At 42.6% G+C, this 20,723-nt stretch overlaps 1 protein-coding gene across 3 annotated transcripts in view; it reads right to left on the bottom strand.

Annotated features, from left to right (window-relative positions):
- The window catches only part of dnah6 (dynein, axonemal, heavy chain 6), a 33,347-nt gene that overhangs the window by 1,481 nt on the left and 11,143 nt on the right, over nucleotides 1-20,723 (bottom strand). For 2 of the 3 annotated variants that reach the window (XM_028954812.1, XM_028954813.1), the window contains exons 27-75: nucleotides 20,458-20,622; nucleotides 20,197-20,307; nucleotides 19,988-20,113; nucleotides 19,750-19,905; nucleotides 19,494-19,655; nucleotides 19,280-19,417; nucleotides 19,028-19,195; nucleotides 18,785-18,933; nucleotides 18,282-18,389; nucleotides 17,393-17,948; nucleotides 17,089-17,211; nucleotides 16,772-16,954; nucleotides 16,196-16,339; nucleotides 15,849-16,070; nucleotides 15,594-15,741; nucleotides 15,020-15,177; nucleotides 14,797-14,928; nucleotides 13,703-13,874; nucleotides 13,472-13,618; nucleotides 12,185-12,258; nucleotides 11,934-12,088; nucleotides 11,399-11,630; nucleotides 11,093-11,245; nucleotides 10,177-10,317; nucleotides 9,752-9,994; nucleotides 9,499-9,666; nucleotides 9,130-9,365; nucleotides 8,729-8,990; nucleotides 6,860-6,983; nucleotides 6,477-6,673; nucleotides 5,819-6,022; nucleotides 5,615-5,740; nucleotides 4,829-4,993; nucleotides 4,676-4,743; nucleotides 4,356-4,536; nucleotides 4,016-4,195; nucleotides 3,114-3,347; nucleotides 2,832-2,967; nucleotides 2,615-2,757; nucleotides 2,150-2,340; nucleotides 1,894-2,054; nucleotides 1,728-1,816; nucleotides 1,501-1,647; nucleotides 1,283-1,421; nucleotides 1,051-1,170; nucleotides 844-965; nucleotides 570-699; nucleotides 363-490; nucleotides 107-292 (exon numbers count right to left, since the gene is read on the bottom strand). In XM_028954812.1, the coding sequence (XP_028810645.1) occupies nucleotides 107-292; nucleotides 363-490; nucleotides 570-699; nucleotides 844-965; nucleotides 1,051-1,170; nucleotides 1,283-1,421; nucleotides 1,501-1,647; nucleotides 1,728-1,816; nucleotides 1,894-2,054; nucleotides 2,150-2,340; nucleotides 2,615-2,757; nucleotides 2,832-2,967; nucleotides 3,114-3,347; nucleotides 4,016-4,195; nucleotides 4,356-4,536; nucleotides 4,676-4,743; nucleotides 4,829-4,993; nucleotides 5,615-5,740; nucleotides 5,819-6,022; nucleotides 6,477-6,673; nucleotides 6,860-6,983; nucleotides 8,729-8,990; nucleotides 9,130-9,365; nucleotides 9,499-9,666; nucleotides 9,752-9,994; nucleotides 10,177-10,317; nucleotides 11,093-11,245; nucleotides 11,399-11,630; nucleotides 11,934-12,088; nucleotides 12,185-12,258; nucleotides 13,472-13,618; nucleotides 13,703-13,874; nucleotides 14,797-14,928; nucleotides 15,020-15,177; nucleotides 15,594-15,741; nucleotides 15,849-16,070; nucleotides 16,196-16,339; nucleotides 16,772-16,954; nucleotides 17,089-17,211; nucleotides 17,393-17,948; nucleotides 18,282-18,389; nucleotides 18,785-18,933; nucleotides 19,028-19,195; nucleotides 19,280-19,417; nucleotides 19,494-19,655; nucleotides 19,750-19,905; nucleotides 19,988-20,113; nucleotides 20,197-20,307; nucleotides 20,458-20,622 (8,103 nt within the window). The remainder of the gene's footprint in view (nucleotides 1-106; nucleotides 293-362; nucleotides 491-569; nucleotides 700-843; nucleotides 966-1,050; nucleotides 1,171-1,282; nucleotides 1,422-1,500; nucleotides 1,648-1,727; nucleotides 1,817-1,893; nucleotides 2,055-2,149; nucleotides 2,341-2,614; nucleotides 2,758-2,831; nucleotides 2,968-3,113; nucleotides 3,348-4,015; nucleotides 4,196-4,355; nucleotides 4,537-4,675; nucleotides 4,744-4,828; nucleotides 4,994-5,614; nucleotides 5,741-5,818; nucleotides 6,023-6,476; nucleotides 6,674-6,859; nucleotides 6,984-8,728; nucleotides 8,991-9,129; nucleotides 9,366-9,498; nucleotides 9,667-9,751; nucleotides 9,995-10,176; nucleotides 10,318-11,092; nucleotides 11,246-11,398; nucleotides 11,631-11,933; nucleotides 12,089-12,184; nucleotides 12,259-13,471; nucleotides 13,619-13,702; nucleotides 13,875-14,796; nucleotides 14,929-15,019; nucleotides 15,178-15,593; nucleotides 15,742-15,848; nucleotides 16,071-16,195; nucleotides 16,340-16,771; nucleotides 16,955-17,088; nucleotides 17,212-17,392; nucleotides 17,949-18,281; nucleotides 18,390-18,784; nucleotides 18,934-19,027; nucleotides 19,196-19,279; nucleotides 19,418-19,493; nucleotides 19,656-19,749; nucleotides 19,906-19,987; nucleotides 20,114-20,196; nucleotides 20,308-20,457; nucleotides 20,623-20,723) is intronic. The other variant, XM_028954814.1, reaches the window with a different exon arrangement.

Below are 20,723 nucleotides of genomic sequence, written 5' to 3'. Positions count from 1 at the left end.
TACATGAACATAAACGTACCGCTTTCATGCTAGTGCCCAGTTAATTTTAATATGACTGACTGTCCCCTCGATCTCAGAGGAGTTCCTCAGCAGGCCAGTGACTCACTTGAAAAAAGGAAGTTCTCATAGTTAGGTCGTTCACCCAGCTACCCAGTGGCTTTAGTGAGGGGTATGCTGATCTGGACCAGTGGCCTGGCACCTGTTTGTTCAGGAAGCTGTTGTAGATCCCTTCCATTTCCTCGGACATCACCACCAATCCGGCAATGGCATTCTGAAGTATTTCCAGAGAGGCCTGGCAAAAGAAGAAGTTTGGGTAAAATTCAAAAATGATAAATTTGTAGTGAACTGTATGTAGAACGTACCCTCACAACTTGTAGAAGGTTGTTGAATCTGTCTACTTCTTGTCCAAGAACCGTGGTCAATGAGCTCACGCGGCCATTTACGTCCTTCACAAACAAGCATTTGGCGGCATCATCCATATCCAAATGCTCTGGTTGGGCACAGATGGAGAGATAGGTAAATATAGTTGCCAAGTTGGGTGCTGTGTATTGTGTGCTGTCCCCACGTACCTGGGATTTTGGCAAGAATGGACTGAGCCAGCTCCTGCACAATTTCGTCGGGGCTTTTCCCATCCCCTCTGGTAAAGGAGCGTGGCTGCACCTCCAGTATAGTGTTTACTAAGGTCACAGTTTCCTGGCGCTACAGACAAAGGAGTGAAGGCATACAATTCTTAAATGAAGAGCCTTCATTTATCAAGTTACTTAAGTACCTCCAGTCATTCTTTTAAAAAGCCTTTACAGCCTTTCAAATAGACTAATTTCTGTTAAGTAGTCGAACCCAGACCTGAAATGCCAGGTTGGCATTCTCATGCATGCCAAAGATCTCGGGGTCATCTATGAGGGGGAGATTTTCGATGTAACGGTTGTATTCCTTCAGACTGTCGGACTCAGGAGCAAAATATATTCCTGTAGAGGTGAGAGAGAGAGAGAGCATTTTTCTTCTGATCCCTCTAATCACATGTATAGCATATATAACATGATAAAACTCTACCTGATTTAGAGTAGGCATACCCCTCATTTAGAGTATGAGGAGAGAAGAACCTTCTGAGCACAGTGTTGAGGCAGCGCTGGTCCCACGCATCAGTAACCCGTCCGCCGTATGTGATTTCACCTGAGAGTGACCAGTGAAGAATGTGATGGATTTGAAAACCCATCACTTGCTGGGGTGGGAATGCAAATAACGCTCAGCACTCTGAATGTGAGGTGTGTAGAGCAGCACATGCCTGTGATGTAGGTTAGGGCATCCCAGAGGATTTGTTTTGAGTGACAGTACAGTTTGAGGTTGAGGAGCGCACACTCTCGGTCACTGTCATTAAACTCGTATCGGATGTTCCAGCCCAAGGCACCAAACTTCTTCCTCTCCTGCACACACACACAGAAAATGGTTACTGCATTTGGATACCAAAATGTGATAGCAATCAAGCAAAGTAAATTGGAGTGCCTGGACAATGGCATGGAAGAAGCAGACTCCAAAGATGATCTTTCTCCAACTCCTGCCCAAGTCATGTTCCTCAAAGAAGCTGGAGGTGATCTCAGTAAAAGCGCGTCGCAAATTAGCACGGAGACCTTTAGGAGGCTCATTGGTCACCTGAAAAAAAGAAATACATTTATTTCAGAATCTGGAGGCTGGATGTCCATGATGAGACAGAATAGAAGAAGTGGGGTTACCTTGACTGAGTTTTGGAGGACAGTCACAGGGAAACTTTTTGTGGGCATGGAGCTGAGGAACAGTCTGAAGTTCTCATGGATAACTGTATCTGCAAGGGCAAACCAGGACAAACAGACTTGGGCATAATCAACACTCCAAACACAGGTTACTTTCATGATTCCTCACCAGGTTCTGAGAAGCTCTTGATGATCTCTTCCATTTTCAACATCCAGGACACCGCCAGGTGACAGTTCTGCAGGAAGACCCAGTTCCCAGAGGTCAAGGCTTCTAAAATCATCTTCTCTGCAATGGGTCCTTGACCCTGACCCAGTGAGATAGATTCCACTCTGCAAAGTAAGGAGGTCGTGTTTTTGAGCGTGGAACGTTGGGAATTACATTGTTTTATTTATGTAATTCCCAAAATAATTCCCAGTATTTGTACCTGTCCTGGTATCCCCTCTCTCGAGCAAACCTCTGGAAAGCACCCATAGGGTCCGAGCCAGTGCTGAGGATAAAGACCAGTGGGGTGGAAGGGGACATATCTGCATAGAGTGTGGTCAGATCTGCAGGGGGGTTCTCCACAAAAGCCTTCCCCAGGCTTACAATCACAAACTCAGTCACTGCTAACACCACCTAAAAACATACCAATAGAGCATGAAGCAACAAATAAACTGTTTCTTTACATTAAGGTTTAAATATTTGACAGTCCTGACAGTGATTTGCATGAAAACAGTATTATATATATATATACACATGACTATTTGGAATAAAGTTGGACTGGGTCTATAACTCATAACCCTGGATCAATAAACTAATAATTTCAGAATGAAAGTAGTTTCAAATATTCTTAGTTCATCAGGTTAAACAGTGTTGTCTCAATTATTTCTTTTTCGGTTTATGCCTTTACCTTCTCCTCCATTATACTCTTGATGAGTATGAGTTTCTGGAAAGGTGCTAGCCTCACATTCCAGTTACCTCTGACCCCCGTTTGCATATTTGTGGGCGTGTATCCGTCCCAATGCTGGGGGTTTATATTTACTTCCAATCGGCCTGCAAAAAAAATAAATACAAATTCTTCAAAAACTCTGATATGTACACAAGAAGACATCAAATCGTATATCTACCCAAATGCACAGTGATAGGTGCAGCTAGAATCTCCTGCTTGATGCCCTTAAAGCATGGCACTGCATCATCCAATTCACAGCAGGACTTCCAGGCAGAGTCTGATAGCCAGGACACCTTTGGCTTCTCTGGTGGCCCCTGTGACAAAGCAGAGCTCCAAAAAATACAACTACATCTTTTCACATTGAATCACTGATAATAATTGCATATCATTAAACTGAATGAAAAAGATCAGTATTTGGTGTTTAAAGTATTTAATGCTGTGTGTTGCATGGATGGCTCACCTTGTCCATGCTGGCTTCTCCCCTCAGGAAGTACTGCCACTCCATGTCCGTGACATCACCCCGCTGCATCAGGATCTCCATGCACAACATGAAACTGTAGATGATCTTGTGCTGTTCAAACAGCCCCCGCGACACGCTGACATAAGCTGTCAGCAGCGTCTGCTGCAGCAGGACTTCCAGACGCTCAGACAGATTGCTGTTTTTCTCTGACAACTCGATGGTGCTGTTGAAGAGCTATAGAGACGAGCGATAGAGAAAACAATGGCTGGAGGAAATTCGACCATATTTTTACGATTTAATGGAGTAAACAGTTATCAATGCATGGGCCATTTGAAGGAAGAAAGCAATACAACAAGAAAACTAAATATGTATATAACATTTACAATTCAATTAGAATATTAATTGAATTATTTATAGAATTGACCAATATTTATTCATGCACATGAACTTTATTCTAAGTATAATCATTTAATAATTGGTATATACTAAACCAACTGAAGAGTGTAGTCAATAAACTACTTATAAATACTAGAGGAGGTTCTGTGATTGGTAAATAACAATGAAAAGTGGAAAAAACTGGACATATGTTGGAACTGGAGGCAGTGGTTGGCCTAGCGGTTAAGGAAACGGGCCCGTAATCGAATCCCGAAACGCCAAGGTGCAACTTATGTGCCACTGAGCAAAGCGCCGTCCCCACACACTGCTCCCCGGGCGCCTATCATGGCTGCCCACTGCTCACCAAGGGTGATGGTTAAAAGCAGAGGACACGTTTCATTGTGTCATGCTGTGCTGCAGTGTATCACAATCACTGCACTTTTCACTTTCAACTAATGCAGACATAGATAAGCAGGCAAATCCACACTTAAAGGACTGAAGATTCATTACATTCATCATTAACATACCTGTTTGAAGTACTTCAGGGAGAACTGATACATGGGGTCCATCTCAGACAAGCTGGCAATAACAAAGTACATGACTGATCCTCGAGTCGCTACAGGCCGGTACTTCTCACGCGCTGAGTTAATCTTTTGCTCGGTTTCCTCTGCTTCCACCAACCGTGTCTTTATGGCCTCTGATGTCACCTGTGCAGTTGTTAGCATACTTAAAAACTGACATTGTTACAATAAAACAATAACAATATACTGAATAATAAATATCCATTTACAAAAGTTAACCATCAATGGCTCTGAAGTGACCATTACACTAGAACAGAGCCTAGCCTCCCTCAGAGGGTCACCTGACCTTTGATTCCTGTAGGGTTTGCACCAGCTCCTCGTTGTCCGAGATGTTTCCCTCAGAGGTGAAGAGCAGCTTCAAGATGCGGTCCTCGATGGCCTTCAGCTGGTTACGGTCAGAATTGATGCGAACTATCAGCTGGTTTCGCTGCTCCTCCAGGTCAGGGCGCTCCAGATGAACGACGTCACTGAGAACCATTAGAATGTAGGGTTCATTTCAGCTACTACGGATGGGCTTTGTAAACATTAATTTACTGATTTTCAAAGTTGCATTTATGGTTAACGAGAGATTATTAAATTGTAAGATTGGACCATGGATTTTTTTACCTGAGTATCTGGTCCTCCAGACCTGACTTGGTCACAGTGAAATTAATGATGGTTACTTTTATGCAGACCTGGGATATAAAGCCACAAGCTGACAAACAAGAACACAACCAATTTACAATATTGTATCTGTGGTGCAGGCATTTACCCACACACCTCTGGGAGATAGTTAGGATTGGCCATTTTAGTGGTCATGTAGAACCGGAAATTTTTGTCATAATCAACGTCAGAGTCTCCCAGGCGTATGAGAGTTCGGCCTCCCGACACAAATGTTTGTTTCAGCAGGATGGGCTCCAGAGCTGGGTCCAGGGTTTCTTGCAGCTATAGTGATGCACACACAAATGGAACATAAAGGAAATTTCACGTATTTAAAATACTGCAATACATAATAGACAACAAAAGAACAGTTAAATTGACTGTTGACTGAACTAAAATGACTGGATCTCGATATTTGACACAATATCAGAGTTTATGGGGGAAATAGTGGAGCCCAATCCTCTTGGTGCTTTGTTTGGGGTCTTCTCCCCATCTCCTTTTCTTTCTAGGGATGTTCTAGCTTTTGCCACCTTGCTGGTGAGAAGATTCATTGTAACAAATTGAAAAGCCTCAAAATCCCCTGGATTTTGGGATACCCTTTATTTTATTAAATTGGTCCAGACTTTCTCTCTCAATATGAAAATTTGGGGTCAATTTTTCAATCTGGTTCAGGGTGAGAATTTTTCATCCACTCCTGTGTGATGCAATTCATGCCTGGGTGGGGATCTACTGTGGTGTTTCACTACTCTGGCAGTCTGTTTGTTCTAGATGTGACTGAGTTGATCCCTTTTTCATATTTAAATAGTGGGGAGTGTTGTACTTTCCACAATTAAATTTAGTTTTTGTAATTCCACTACTGAGTTTAGTTCCACTAAAAAAAGTTTTTAAAAAATGGCAAGAGCTGACCTCCTCCAACAGGACGGGTGTGCCCAGACGTATGGCATTTTCCAGTGTTCTTAGGAAGCCAGTGTCAGTTAGCTTGATCACCTTCAGGCCATTCTTTGTTTCCTTCGAACGAATCCAGCGGTTGGCCTGAAGGTCACAGGTCAAGGGTAAAGTAAGATGTTACATTGTTTTTTACTTTTTGGATAATTCATTACAGAAACTCACTTGGTCCTGAGGATCAATCATCAAAGGCCAGCGGCGGCCACGTGTAACCAGGATACCGTTCTCTGTGGAGACATTGTCTCTCGGCAAGCCCTCCGTATTCCACTGCCGGATCTCATAGGGGTTTCCCAGGATGTTAATCAGACTAAAGTCACTGCTGATTGGGATAGCCAGCTCCTGACATCGCAGTATCCACTGATCTAGGAGCTAGTCGATGGAAACAGTTACCAAAGAATGTGAAGTGATTGTCATTGTGATACACAGCAGCACAGCACATGATGCACACAGGGAAATGTGTCCTCTGCTTTTAACCCATCACCCTTAGTGAGCAGTGGGCAGCCATGACAGGCGGCCGGGGAGCAGTGTGTGGGGACGGTGCTTTGCTCAGTGACACCTCATTGGCACCTTGGCAGACCTTCTGATTACAGGGCCGCTTCCTTAAGCGCTAGGCCACCACTGCCCCGCACTGCACCAAGCACGATACAGCCTCAAAGGACATTTTTCTTATATAAGTCCAGTCATGTGCCAGCAGCAGTGTTCCATCTTTATTGCAAAAGTGATCATTACCTGTCACTTGACCCACATCTATTATTATTCTTTTGCAGTGATTTCTAAATCCCCACCGTGAAAAGCGTGTTTTCGCATCTGTGAAGCTACGCACCAACTGTCTGTAGTTTGAGGTGAAGGCTCCGTAGTAAGCCACACAGGCGGCGCCAATGAAGACGTTGCCAACAACGTTGTCGATCTCCTGCTGAAACAGCATGATGCTCTCCTGCCAGCGTACCTGCTCATCACCCAGAGCGTCTGTCAGCCTCTTAGAGCGTCCCAGACGGGCCTTCGTCAGAGCCATGGTTTTAGCTAAATGGATAAACAAGAATGTTCAAGAAACATTAATATAATATAATTTAATATAATATACCTCCATTCTTATGTAGTGTATATATAATAATGCTAATTATGTCTTTTGTCTTTAAACGTCAATATTACAGATTCTCAGCAGAAGCTGTGGTAAACTGATAGAGTTTTTGGATTTTGTTCTCTTACCTAATGCATCTTTCTTTGCCATGCTGCTGTCAAACTGGTCCTGCAGGATTTTGATCTTATCTTCCACATCCTGCAGCTTTTGCTGTTTCTCCTTCAGAGTGGCCATAGTTACATCCAGCTCTACCTACACACAGCCACAAAGCACCTTCTGACAACTGCAGCAATCACTGTCATAGTATTTCATAGCAAAACTCTGGATTGCATGCTATTTATTTTGTGGGGGCATCCAAAGAAAACCAAAAGAAACGAATGTGCTCTGGCCACTTAATTACACCTAAAATGTTAATCCCTAACCTGTAGAGAATGGCCGGCAGCATTGGTCAAATTCTGACAAAAGAATGTTTTTTGGCTAAATACATTCTGGATGTTAAATACAGCATTTTCATTGTAATCGTGGTTGCAGTTCTTAGTTTTTTTGTAATTATAATATTATAATATTATAAAGTGTAAGATAAAATAAAAGTCCATAATCCTCCATCTGATCAAAGCACCACGGAATGAACAAAAAAAGTGAGAAGTCTCGCTGTCTATCACCAATTTATTGATTAGTCACACCAATACCTAATGATTTCAGCCTGCATAAAGGACCCTGGTCGGCACAGCTTAGTGCCAATCCTTGTGCCACAGTATAGACTTGTGCTTACTAGCCTCAAGTATAAACTGTTTTGCTGTCCCTCACATGGAAAATATTCTGGAGGTCATAACTTTTTGCGTTTATTAGTAATTAGGTGAAAAAAGGGGTGGTGGTCTTAAATAAGAAGAGACATTTTGAATCCTTCCAACCAGTGAAGAGGGAGATTATTTCATTATTTAATGTTCAGAAAAGTGGAGTACCTTCAAAAGTATTACCTTCTAAAGTATTGCCACTTTAGTTGTTTTTGGTGGCCTGTCTTCATTTTAGTTTTAGTCTAGTGTTTGTGACTTTATTAGTCTTAGTCACATCCAGACTTTAGCCTAGTCAAGTTTTAGCTGACTAAAAGTTTGAGCATTTTAGTCAGCATTATCCATGACTATTTTAGTGTAGTTTTAGTCAACAAAAACTATTGACATTTTATTAAATTATTAATAAAATATTATTATATTATTAATTTTCTTTTCCAATTTATTGTGAAGAAAGTGTCCCAATCCCATTTTTAATAACTCAACAGCACAAGAATTTTAGCTAACACCTTTACATCTGCATTAACTAGTGACAGTGGTCTTTAAGAAACGCAGTAGGTCTTTGTCTGTTTCAAGGAGCAATGATACTGAGGTCTGGCTCAATCTTTGTGGTTATATCCCCCCGTGTCAGTAATTCCTCAAACATAGAGAGAAGCAATGGTTCTTGTTTACTGCTAAACATTGTGTAAAACTTGATAGGGAACCCATCTGGGCCGGGTGCCTTATTACACTGTATTGCAAAATGGATTGAGTTATTTCATGAAGTGGGATTACTGAAGTTCTTTAATGAATTACCCGATTCATTAAGAATCACAACCACGGATTACTATGTTTGGCACTATGATGGCGTTGTGTTGACGTTGTGTTGGCAGTCACAGCAGTGCTGTTTTTAGCATTTAAAAAATCTGTCTGACAAAGTCAATACTCATGCTGGGAATTTTTTTCTTTCCTTCTGTTATTCTCTCATGTAAATTCCTTTCATGTCTTATGATGATAACTGTTTTGGTGTAAGCTGAGTGATTAAGAACTTGACGGGCAGGCTGTCCGGAATAATTAAGGTTATGGACAACGTACATTTTCTTACAGCACTTCCATTTTTAAATTCAGTGGATTGACCACCAGATCTGGTGGTCAGTGAGTGTATTCACGCACATTTTTGTGTGTGAATATTTTTGTGAACGCAAAACATAGGTGAGATTCATGACCCACCTGTGCTGTGGTCAGTGCCTTTCTTTTGGGCTCCACTTCTTTGAGGACTCTGGAGTAAAGGTCCATGGCCCTTACCCACATGCACATGGAGCGGCAGGCTTTGGACACCTTCTCCACCTTCTCAGGCACAAACTCTGGGTTGCTAATATACTTCTGCAGCTTTTGCAAGATCTGTGGCCGAATGTTGTCCTTGTTGTAGTCCGTCAGTTTCTTCAAGAAGTTGGGGTCTCCCAGCACCTGTTTAGCACTGGCCCAATCAGCCCTGAAATTGTGACAATGCATACTGTTATACTGAAATATTATTTATCAGCTGAGTCATATGTGTAACTTCAATTCAGGGGTCTTGGTTATGAAAGAATGTATGAATTAAGTGTCTGTTCAGAGAGTTATGCAAAACCCACTTGCAGTTGAGCAGGATGCACACTGCCTCCATCACTGTCATCACCATGTATGGGGGATTGGTGAAGACACGGATCTCAGAGATGTCTGCCTTGTCCAGTGCATCCAGGGCCTTATTGGCACTTTCTAAAGCTGGCAGAGCCTCATCCAGGTCTCGCTGAGCATCATCAGCTATGGCCTGAGTATCCTCTGCCTTCACTTTAGCCAAAGCTTCATCCTCTTTCACCACTCTGCGCACCTGAAGGAAAGATTCATACATTCCAATCTAGAAATACTGGATTTAATAGATTTAATAGAATAGATTTGAAGTATAATGTACCACTGCAGAGTAGTTAGTCAACTGCTGATCTGCTAAAACTGCAAACTCATACCTGGTCAGCTTTCTCCTGATCCTCAGACAGCTTCTCCATAAGAGCATTAACATCATTGGAATTCTGCTCAAGCTCAGGCTCAGACTCTGATAGTTCAATCTTCATCTTTTCCACTAGCTTGTTGGTCTCTAGAAGTTTTGTCAGGCCATTCTGAACACGATCACGGGCCTAAACACACATAAACCAAATTGCCACGGTCTACGTACTGCACAATAAAGTCATTTTAAGTTCTGTGTCCCTAGTGTCCTCTCACCGCTACCAACTGCTGTCTCTTCTCCTCCAACATAGCTAGGTACAGGTTGATGAGCTCCAGGTAGGAGGTGGGGGTGGTGTAGTAACGGCGGCGCAGTTCTGAGTAGAAGCGTTCTGCCATTTCACTCACGCTTGTGTGGATCTCCACACACATCTCGGACAAGGACTGCTTCAACTGTTCACTGCCAAAGTCCACGTTCATAAAGAACATCTGGGAAACGGACAGAAGAGCTTCTCGTGGCCACTGAAAAGAACACAAGAGTGTAGCAAACTGGTTTCTTAGATCTGTGAAATATAAATGTTTCACTCTGCAGAAATATATACTGTATAAATGTGATGTGTGCTGTGAGAATCACACTTTTCTCACAGTGCTCGTGATTTCAAAGCAGCAGAAACAAGGTAGAGAAACACTGAGGCAGGTGAGACCTGATCAAACCAGTCAATGGTGCAGCAGTTGACAAGCGATGGAAACATCCGGCAGCGGGACCTGAAGGTGTCGCCCACGGGACTCATACATAGCACAATGTGCAGCTTCTCACGCACACGCGAGATGAAGAACTGGAAAATCTACACACAAACAAACAGATGCACTATGTGTTTCAGGTCCAGAAAATGTTTGGAATTATCTACATCCAAAAACCAGCATGTAATTGGCCTCAATTTTGCTCTTTTAGAGCGTTACTGTGCAGCTGCTCACACACCCATACCTAGGCACAGTTATGAGAGCTACCAAGGTTAAGTGTCTAGCTCAGGGACACAACGATAGTAAGTGGGGTTTGAAACTGTGACTTTGTGACCATATGGTCAGAATCAGAATCGTATTTAATGGCCAAGTAAGTGCAAGCGCATACAAGGAATTCGATTCCAGTAGATGGTGTCTCTCAAGTACAGTGTAGAAATAAACAACAACAAAAAACAATGTGCAAGGATGTGTGTAAGTGTTGTACAAGTTGTGGAATTTGTTTATACTGTTTATAATTAAATATATCTACTGAGTATAAATAAATATATGTAAGAAGGTACATAGGTCTATAAGTGTACAGAGATGAAAACAACGTGCAATACAATAAATAGGCAAAAATCTAAATCCCGTGTACAGAGTGTGCAGTGCGATGTTAGGTGTTTCGCAGTGAGACAGTTTCAGCTGTTTAGGAGGGAGATGGCGAGGGGGAAGAAACTGTTCCTGTGTCAGGTGGTCCTGGTCTGCAGGCTTCTATAGCGTCTGCCAGAGGGCAGCAAGTCTGTGACCAGGGTGTGAGCGATCTGAGATGTGTGAACCAGAATAGGCAACCTACTAGGTTAATACCACCCACTTTGTAAAGCAGCTATTATTTACACCTACCTCATCGCGGTTGCCCTCCGAGATGCCTGCCTCCTTGGCTTTTGGTCGTGTAGCTGCCAGGACCTGTTCCAGATCATCCTTCTCAAACAGGTTGGGCACCTCTCCTGAGTTCAGAATGTTGTTGATGTCCTCCAGAAACTCCTCAACCACAATCTAGAACCCCAAACAAGGAGAGATAAGTTGCAGAATCAAACAGGCCTGCATTAGTCTTTCAAAAACAAATTTTTATAACATGAATGTGAATTTTGAATGTTATTCATAGCCAGATGTAAAGCAGCCTTATTTTATGACCTGTGTATTTTGTACCTGTGTATCAGTGAAGAGGAAGACCATGTCCTTCCCCTCCACCCCTGCCATCCTGTACAGTGTACGGAGGTCCTCGTGGAAGGTGTCATAGTTGTATCCTCTGGTCAGTTCGATCTGGAAGCAGCGATAGCCACACATGTGTGCTGCGAGTCGTGTGAGAGACTGCTTCCCTGTACCACCAACACCAACCAACAGGGCATTTCCACGCTCCTGTCGAATCATTCGAGCAATTCTGAAGCAAAGAGAGCGAGAGTCAAATACGGTACACAGATATACAGACACATGTCTCAAGTCTCAAGTCTCAAGTCTGCTTTATTGTCAATTCTGCCACATGTACAGGACATGCAGAGAATTGAAATTACGTTACTCTCTGACCCATACAAGTAACATTAAATACAAAAACAGTAACAGTAACATTGAATACAGAGAATAAATACAATTTAAAAAAAAAAAGGCACAATATACAATTTTAAAAACACCATATACAAATAAGGGCACATGGTGGAGAGTGCAAAACCAATGCCAACTATATTACCGGGACACATGCTCAATGGCATCTTGAAAGAAAACCAGTTTTGTCTCCTTCACAAAGGTCATATTGTAGTCATCTAGATATTCTTGAAGCACAGCTTGGACCTTTTCTGTGTCTGTTAGGTCTTCGTAGATCCGATCAGCCTTGTCAGCACCCATCTATCCAATACACACACACATAGTTCTCTGTGTGCCACACACAGTGATGCTAATACACTTTGCAAGACATGTATGAATGATACAGTGTCCAGGTACCTTCATGAAATCTCCAAAGATAATTGGCTTGGTCACAAAGTATTCAGGGTCCAAGTCAAAGCTGAAATAGTGTCCTGAAATAAAAGCACAGTACTGAATCCTGAAGCACTCTGATTCTGTAGTGGCTCTCAAATTTGAACCATGAACCAAAATGTCTATCATTGATTGCCATGTTGTATTATCAGTATGTTTTTGCAATATTGAAGCATTTGGAGACCACAATGTGGAAATATATAAAATCAATATGCTTTTTGTTTGATGTTACCTTGCTCACTTGACAGCTCACATCAGTGTTCATAGTCATGTTGCTCGATCTAATGATAACAACTTAGTTCTGATTTCTTTCCTTAAGTTTATTATTTCAATATGAACAAAGCTCAATAGTTAAATGGTGCAGCTCAGCCACATCCTCAGTGATAAGATAAATGGGTGTTTTGAGTCTAAGATCATCAGACACCCTCTCCTGGGTGACCCAGCCGGGGGTCAGTCCCGGACTTTTCCGAACAGCGCTACACCACAGCTCTGCCCTCTTTATCCACAGCCACCTTGAGGCTTTTTCCACAGCCTCACTGATATTTCTGGTGGCTTTCATCACCTGCTTTCCTCTAATCCCAAGGAGCCTGAGTGCACGCTGCAGGGATTGACCCAGGAATCCCCTGCAGCCCACCTCATTCTCCCTGCTGGCCTCAATCAGGTCCAAGTCAACCATCAATTGTCAGTCACTCGCTGTCACAAGTTGAGCACGCTGCTTCAGGCATCTCTCCCACCCTGATAAAGGTGATGTGCTTTACTGGGGGGCTGATGTTTGCTCTACTGGATTCCTGAGCAGATAGTGTCTGCCATTGCCCTCGGGACCTGGTCACGCCACCAGGTGTACCTTCCCTCTCCCAAGGCCTTAGGGCAACAGTTCAGAATGTGCTCAATGGTGCCTATTGCTGGACACAGTGGACATACAGGTGTTCCTACTAGACCACAACAGTGCAGATTAGATGGTCTTGGAAGAACATCATACACAGACTGGATCAGAATCTGAGTCTAGCTAGTTCTGACTTCCACAGTTCCGTCCAAGTGATCTTCTGGGTGGATGCCTAATCCAATCTCATCAAAGCACTGTGCTGGCACGTCTCCACTGTCCTGCTTTGGTGTTCCAAGGACATTATACTTGTGAAATTTATAGGCATTAATCACAATCTTAAAATTCCAAAAATGAACAATGAACTAGATATAGTGCTGAATGAGAGGTGTGCAGTTATGTGCAGAGTATGGTGTGTAGAACTGGGCACTAACTGGCCATCTCTGAAAGCATGGTGTTGAAGTACATCTTGTCCTTGCTGCAGATGAGGCGATCTTGGAACACCCTTTGGCACTCGTGGCAGAACAGCCGGAAGACCTGAGTTTGATTGTGAACTGTTCCGGGCTCACACTGCAACATACCTGAGGCACAACATAGGAGTCCAAGTTCTCTCAGACACTTTTGACACCAGTATTTGTGTATGCATATGAGTGTCCCTGTCTCACCCTGCACACATTTGGACAGGTCTCGTAGGTTGAAGACATAGTGGGACTTGGTTGGGGTGGGCAACAGGTCCACACTCATGCGTCTGTAGATCTCTACAGCAGCATCCACTACACTGCTGACACAATTCTGCACCTCAGCAGCAAAGTCCATGAAATAGCCACCAAGGATAGCCTGGCAAAACACATCAATTAAGACTTGACAGAAGTGTTGGGGAGTAAACTGAAAAAATTACAGAGAATGCTTTTCAAAAAAACAGAACAGAAGAAATTTGTCATATAGAATTAAATTATCATTATGAATTATAATTCCATTGGTTAGTTCATTGCAGGGATAATTTGCAGGGATAAATTTTTATTTGCAGAATTGACACAATATCTTTACAGTGATAATTATGCAGATAAGAAAGATCACACTTTAAAATTTTGCTTGCAAAATGCTCTTAAAAGTGAGCCATATCCTTGAGTTAAAGTAGGAATACACTGTGTAAAGGTTTACTCCAGTTAAAAGGGTAAAAGGGGTTAAAATTCCATTTGAGTAAATGTACAAAAGTATTTGCCCTCAAATTTACTCAAGTACCAAATGTAAAAGCACAGTGATTTATTATGGTTCTAATGTTGTACTATTTGGTTTGGTAACAGAGCTCTTGCTTAAATAACTAATTAGGCTGGTAGGTAGGGTGAACAAGAAGACCACAGTCACACTACCACTACCTCCATTAAGTCCTTAAGCAAGACACTGAAGACACCAAGTTGCTGTGCTAATTGGTGTTGTGTTTCCGTACTGTATGCTGTACTAAACAGGAAAATGTGTGGTGGTCTTGAAACGCTCTTTTGTTGCTCTACCGATTTTTTTGTTCATCAGATAAGTCTGGACTACTAACAGCTAAAATATTTTTTTCAACTAGACATATAAATGCATTAGAAACATTAGATGCTATAATGAACTGTTAATATTGATGGATCTATATTGCATAGACCTGTAGCAAGCAAGTAAGGAAACAGACCCTTAATCAGAAGGTGGCCGGTGCCACTGAGGTGCCACTGAGCAAATTACCATCCCCACACACATAAATTTTTGTGTATGAATGTCTGACCTTGAAGATTAGTTTGAGGCTGAACTCTGAGGGTGTGGGCAGACAAAACATGCTGAAATGGCGAAGGAAGCGAGGGGTCACAGGATTACGACCTCCACCAGGGGGCGCACACGCTGCAACAATGGTCATGTTCTGTCAATTAAAACATGGACATGTATTTTACACAAAGGCAAACTGGAACAAATATGTATTCTGAAGACAGTGACTTAAAATATTTGTGTACCTGAATTTCTTTCCAGAAAAATTTTTCCCTGTCATAGAAGCCATGGAAGTCCTGATACTGGCGTAGGAGCTCAATAGGAGGTTGAGAACCATAGCTATCCAGTTTGGGCATGTTCAGGTCATCCACTAAAAACACCATCTTCTTTTTACCAGGAGCACCTAAGTCCAAAGTTAGTTTAACTTAGTATAAAGACCTTGAGAAGTTTCTGGCCAGTCAGACTGAATAAAGTAATACACATAAGTAATACACAAAAGACGAGTGTTCCATTGTATGTACATTGTTTTAACATTGCATTACATTAAGATGATAGATTGGTTATTTATAGACAAGGTTAGATTTTTTTTTGCTAATGCTTTTAACCACAGTGACTTAAAATCATTAGTTACATCATTAGGCTAATACCACCCTTAGATACCAGCTTTACTGTAGAATAAATACTTAGTACAGGTGAATTATATTCTAGAAACAAGTGGGTTTTCCACTTGTTACAGTGTTGCACGTCAGTGATCATAGTTTTTGTGTGGCACATCATATCTCCCTGTGTCGGTCTGTAGCTTATCTTGTGCAATCTCACCTAACATATTTTTTCTCTTCTTCTCCAGCTTGGACTCAATTATCTCCTGTGTGCGAGCAGATGAGGTCTGGGCTGAGAAGTTGATGTAGACTGGAACGTATCCCGACTGCTCCTGGATGCGGTTGAGTAGCCCACGGGCCACCACTGACTAGGGGGGAGATTCAAAATAGCACTTCAATTCACTCTACAACACACACACAACACTACAACATATGGTTTACACATTTATGTACAGAAAAGAAGATTAACACATACTTTTCCTACTCCGGTAAGACCAGTGAAGAGGACTGAATGGCTAACAGACAAGAGTTTTTCCATCAGGTAGCCAAAACGCACTGTGTCTATGGTGGGCACAAGCATTTCAAAGAAAGGAGTCTCTTTGTTGTATGTAAAGGATGGAATTATTCTCTTCCATGGCTCCAGGGACATGCTGTCAAAATTCATGTATAAACTCCACAAATCACCTGAGGCAGGAAGCTAAAGGACCAAAAAAAAGCAAAAACAACAATGCAAACATGTCTGAACACCAGACTAAACTAATTATCAGTTTATTATCAGGTTATATTGGGACCATTCAAGGTAAATACGCCCACATACTGTACCTTGATATCTCGTTGGTCGTCAAACTGCTGCCTGATGAAGCTATCAAAAGTATCCCAGTTATTCTCCTTTAGATTTCCACCCACCGCCCACAGGTAGCAGAACATAAATGTCTGGCACAGCATTCTTTTCAGCTTACTGCTCTCCTAAGGAGAGAAAATTCAGTCCATGAGCAATTTCAAATGTCCACAATATGGTGCTGCCAAATTCTTGGGTTTAAGTGTAATGGGAAACGTTAGGTCATCAGTATGTCCCCAAACAAATAAATAGACAGTAAGGGAGCACTGCAAACATTTGATGAACTCCAAATTTAAGCAAGTTGTATTAAAGATATTTACACATTTTGCATTCATTCAAATATTGATACCAGTCCTTTCAATATGAAAATTATATCTTAACATGACAACTATCTTCCAAAACCTCCCTATTATCTGAAGTAATCTGTAGCATATCCGGTACAAGATATAGCTAAAACACAATAGCAACTTTTGCAGTGTTATGTGAATATGGGTCTGGGTAAAGAGTTCAAGTGTGGTTTGTGTTAGTCCTTTTGCCCAGACTGCAGGACAGCAGCATACCATTTGCAGCCTTGGTCCACCTGGGCCAAGCAACAGGGACTCCAACAGACAGCAGAGTGTGGTGACTTTACTGATGTCCACCTGAGCCATGGCCTGCTCACACTTCCCGCTGGCAAACTGCAGGCCTTTCTCCACATACTGCTCAAAAAGCTCCAACAGGTACACCCTTGCCTCCTCATTCAGCTGCAGACGAACAAACAAACACACAACCACCAGAATACATAGAGGAGGATAAATGAGAATCTGAGCTACAAAGAGATCCTGAAGCTTTGTTTTTGCAGAGACACACAGGTCCTGAAGCTTTAATAAAGCATTACCCTTTCGGGGAGTCTTGATACCCATGTCTGAACGTAGGGCATCCACTTAAGCTCGTTGGAATCAATGTACACCATTCCACAGCGACTCACTGTGGCTGGAGATGCAACAGCCAAATCCTGCACCTATTAAAACAAAACAATAAGGACCAAATAAGGAAAGAAAACCAGCTGGAACACCTTCCCTGACCCAAGACCAATAACTAGAACCAAACTATAGAGCAAACACAAAATAGCAAAATGGGAAGGAAAGGGATGAAAAGGAAGAAATCTAAATTGAGAAGGGGCACAGGAACTGATCTCTGACCTCAAACACCATGTGGATGGAGGGTGTGAGCTTGATTCTCTCGCTGTTGGCCAGACACAGCATCTTGTTGTCATCCAACACAGTGTTCATGTTCTCGATCCAAAGAGCATCCACTGGCCCATCGCTGATAATCCACTTGTGATCATTGCTGGGGTCATTGACCGCAGTCCTCACTGTCAGGGCCATCAAACCATCCCTCCACTCCAGGGTCAGGGGATTGACCTCTCCATACAGCTCTCCCATGGTGACAGACTTAGGGTTTAGGACATAAGTCTTGACAGGCAGGAAGAAGGGGTTTTGGTGTCCTCCCTTATGTAGGGTTTGCAGAGTTTGCGCCAGGACAGTGTAGACGGTTGTCTTGCCACCACCCGTGGGACCCACCAGCATGACGCCATGGCGGACCAGCATGGTCTCATACAGCTGGATGACCTTTTTGGTCATGCTGGGTATGGGCTGTAAAGAGCTCTGTTGGAGAGAATGCTCAATGGTGGACTGAAGCACACCGTAGTCATGCTCGGGGATTGTGACCCCCGGGAAAAGGTCAGACAAAATACCTCTGGTGACAAAAAATAAAATCATTAAGACACTTCTGTTAACAACTTTTAAAAACTTTGTTTAATGCTCACATTGAATGTCTTATGCTAACACTAACCCTAAGTCAACAGTAAACCTTACAATTAAATTGATGCTGGTAAAAACGAACTGATTTGGTTTGCTGTCATGTTTGCTGTCTGTCATTTTTTCCCCCATGGTGGGAATTTGTTTGTATTTAATATTATATATAATATTTCCATTTTGTTAGCTATTGGGAATGTTATTTTCTATATGCTTAAAACTGATGTTAGGATCACTGCTCATTTCTGTCATCCATTCATCCATATAGTATTACCCAAAAAGCTCAGCATCATCCTTGAGGAACTTTGGCAAGTTGGAGTCCCTGAGCGCTCTTATGAGAACCACGTCTTCACTCAGGTGGGGGTTCTCCCTCTTCAGAGAACTTAAGGAGCACAAGAGGGACTTTATTAACACAGATGCAAACTGACAAACAGCAGATTAACACATATTTGACACACACATATGACAAATACAATATATGAAAGTGAAAGTGAAGTGATTGTCATTGTGAAAGATGCACACAACAAAATGTATCCTCTGCATTTAAACCATAACCTTTAGTGAGCAGTGGGCAGCCATGAAAGGCGCCCGGGGAGTAGTGTGTGGGGACGGTGCTTTGCTCAGTGGCACCTAAGTGATACCTTGGCGGCTCGGGATTTGAACCGACAACCTTCCAATTACGAGTCAGCTTCCATACGCTAGGCCACCACTGCACCACCAATGCCCCCATACTGTCATACTATGACAACAGGTGCAGTTGTGTGTGTTATTCCTCACCCAGCCATCACAAGCACAGATTTGACAGCCCTCAGGCCAAAGTCATAGTGGTCCTGCTGAGAGAGCTGTTCACTGCACAGTTTATACATCTGGGTCATCTTCCGTGCAAGAGTCTTACTGGACTCGAAACCTTCTGAGTACAGAATTACCTAAAACAAATGAGAGTGGGCAGAAAATGTTCAGATGCTTCCATTCTCCTTACCTGTTTTACCTGTTCTTATTTCTCAAGTTCTTGCTGTTTACCTCAGCAATGAGGGCATAATTGGGCACCATCATGGCGATTGGCCTGAACAGGGCCTTCAGGTTATCTGGTAGTTCAGTCCGGCCAGCATACCCAGGGTTCATGGTGATGAATACAGCACAGGTCTTCACCAGTTTTATCTCCCTGCCCCCAAACATGAACTGTGACAGCTTGGCACAAATAGAATTGTAAATTATTTAGAGTTGTCTCGCTGTGACTGATGATTGTGACTGTTACACATGTGTAGGTGTCACCTTAGCAGCTTTGGCTTCTCTGATGGTGATGAGCTGTTGGGCGATGACTGACAGCACCTCAATGTTGATACGGTTGAACTCGTCAAAGCAGCACCAGGCTCCTGACTGAGCCAGTCCACTAAAGAATGTCCCCATTATCTAAGAAAACAAGCAGAAGGTTTCATGTCACCAATCTGCAATCTACCAACCTGCTATTATTAAAAAAAAAGGTTACCTTGTAGTCAAGGCCGTCTGAACAGTTGAAAACCATGCACTGAATGGCGAGGGCTTTGGCAAGGTCTTTAGTAGTCTCTGTCTTTCCTGTGCCAGCTGGCCCAGCAGGTGCCCCACCAAGGTCCAGCTGTAGCGCCCCCATCAGGCATAGGTAACAACGGTCCTTAAAATAATAAATAAATAAACAAATAAACAAACAAATATCTCAAAATTATGGTGTTTTGTCAGTCGCAAATGTTTAAAGGTGGTAAATGAACCGTGAGTGGTGTGATGACAAGCCGAGGACAAGCTCCCAGGTACTCATAGCCATAAACAAAGTGGGACAGAGCCATCTTGGCCACACAATTATCTAGATCCTCGTCCCAGTAGTACCGCAGTTGCCTCTGCCACTCAAAGTTGCTGCTGGAGTCCACCTGTAGACACATATACAAATGCAAAATTCAATTATAGGTTATAATATAAGTAGAGATACTGTATTTCTAATGAGTTGCACACCTTCTGCTTTACAAGGTCTGTGACAATATCGCGAGCATGTACATCCACAGTAATCAAAGCTGTTATGATGTTCCGATGCAGCTTGGGAAGATTGCCACGCACCAACGCAGCCAAGGCATTCAGTCTCTGTCCAGACACACAGAAAACCCGGTATAAAATAAAATTGAATTGACTCGAAATAAAATAAATCTACTATTTATTAAATCAACCTCAAAGTTGGTAAGCTCAAACTCTCGCAGGGCCTGGAAGTGGTCATGGTCTCCCTCCAAGCAGTTGGTCATGTCAGTACACCACATTAACTGAGAGATTGTAAGCACAACCTGAGAAAGAAACAAATAGTCAAATACATTTTCTGGAAATAAATGATGATGTCCAATTTCTGTTTAATTCGAGGTTTCTGAAGCATTCTTATAATGCTGTATGAATAATGATGTACATAATAATGATGACCCGAAGGAAATTCCTGTTACCTGAGATGCGTGCCCAGCCACCACCCACTCCACCCGGGGTTTGTTCCAGTAGTCAGCAATGGCCTCCTTACTCAGTTGTCTGAGAGAAGAGAACATGGCCTCCTCCACTTTACCCAGCCAGTCTTCCACATTTCCTCGAGCTTTCAGCGTTTTCCCAAGACCCACCTGCAAAAGATGATGCGAAGAAATTGAAGAAAAAGCAAACATGTAGAATTAAACATGTAGACTTAATAATAATAAGCTCTCATATTAACCATGTCTAGTAA

This window comes from Denticeps clupeoides, chromosome 15 (assembly GCF_900700375.1).
Source record: "Denticeps clupeoides chromosome 15, fDenClu1.1, whole genome shotgun sequence".
Classification (NCBI taxonomy): domain Eukaryota; kingdom Metazoa; phylum Chordata; class Actinopteri; order Clupeiformes; family Denticipitidae; genus Denticeps; species Denticeps clupeoides.
The sequence above is the reverse complement of the archived record's forward strand: the minus strand, read 5'-3'. Positions and strand labels throughout refer to the sequence as shown.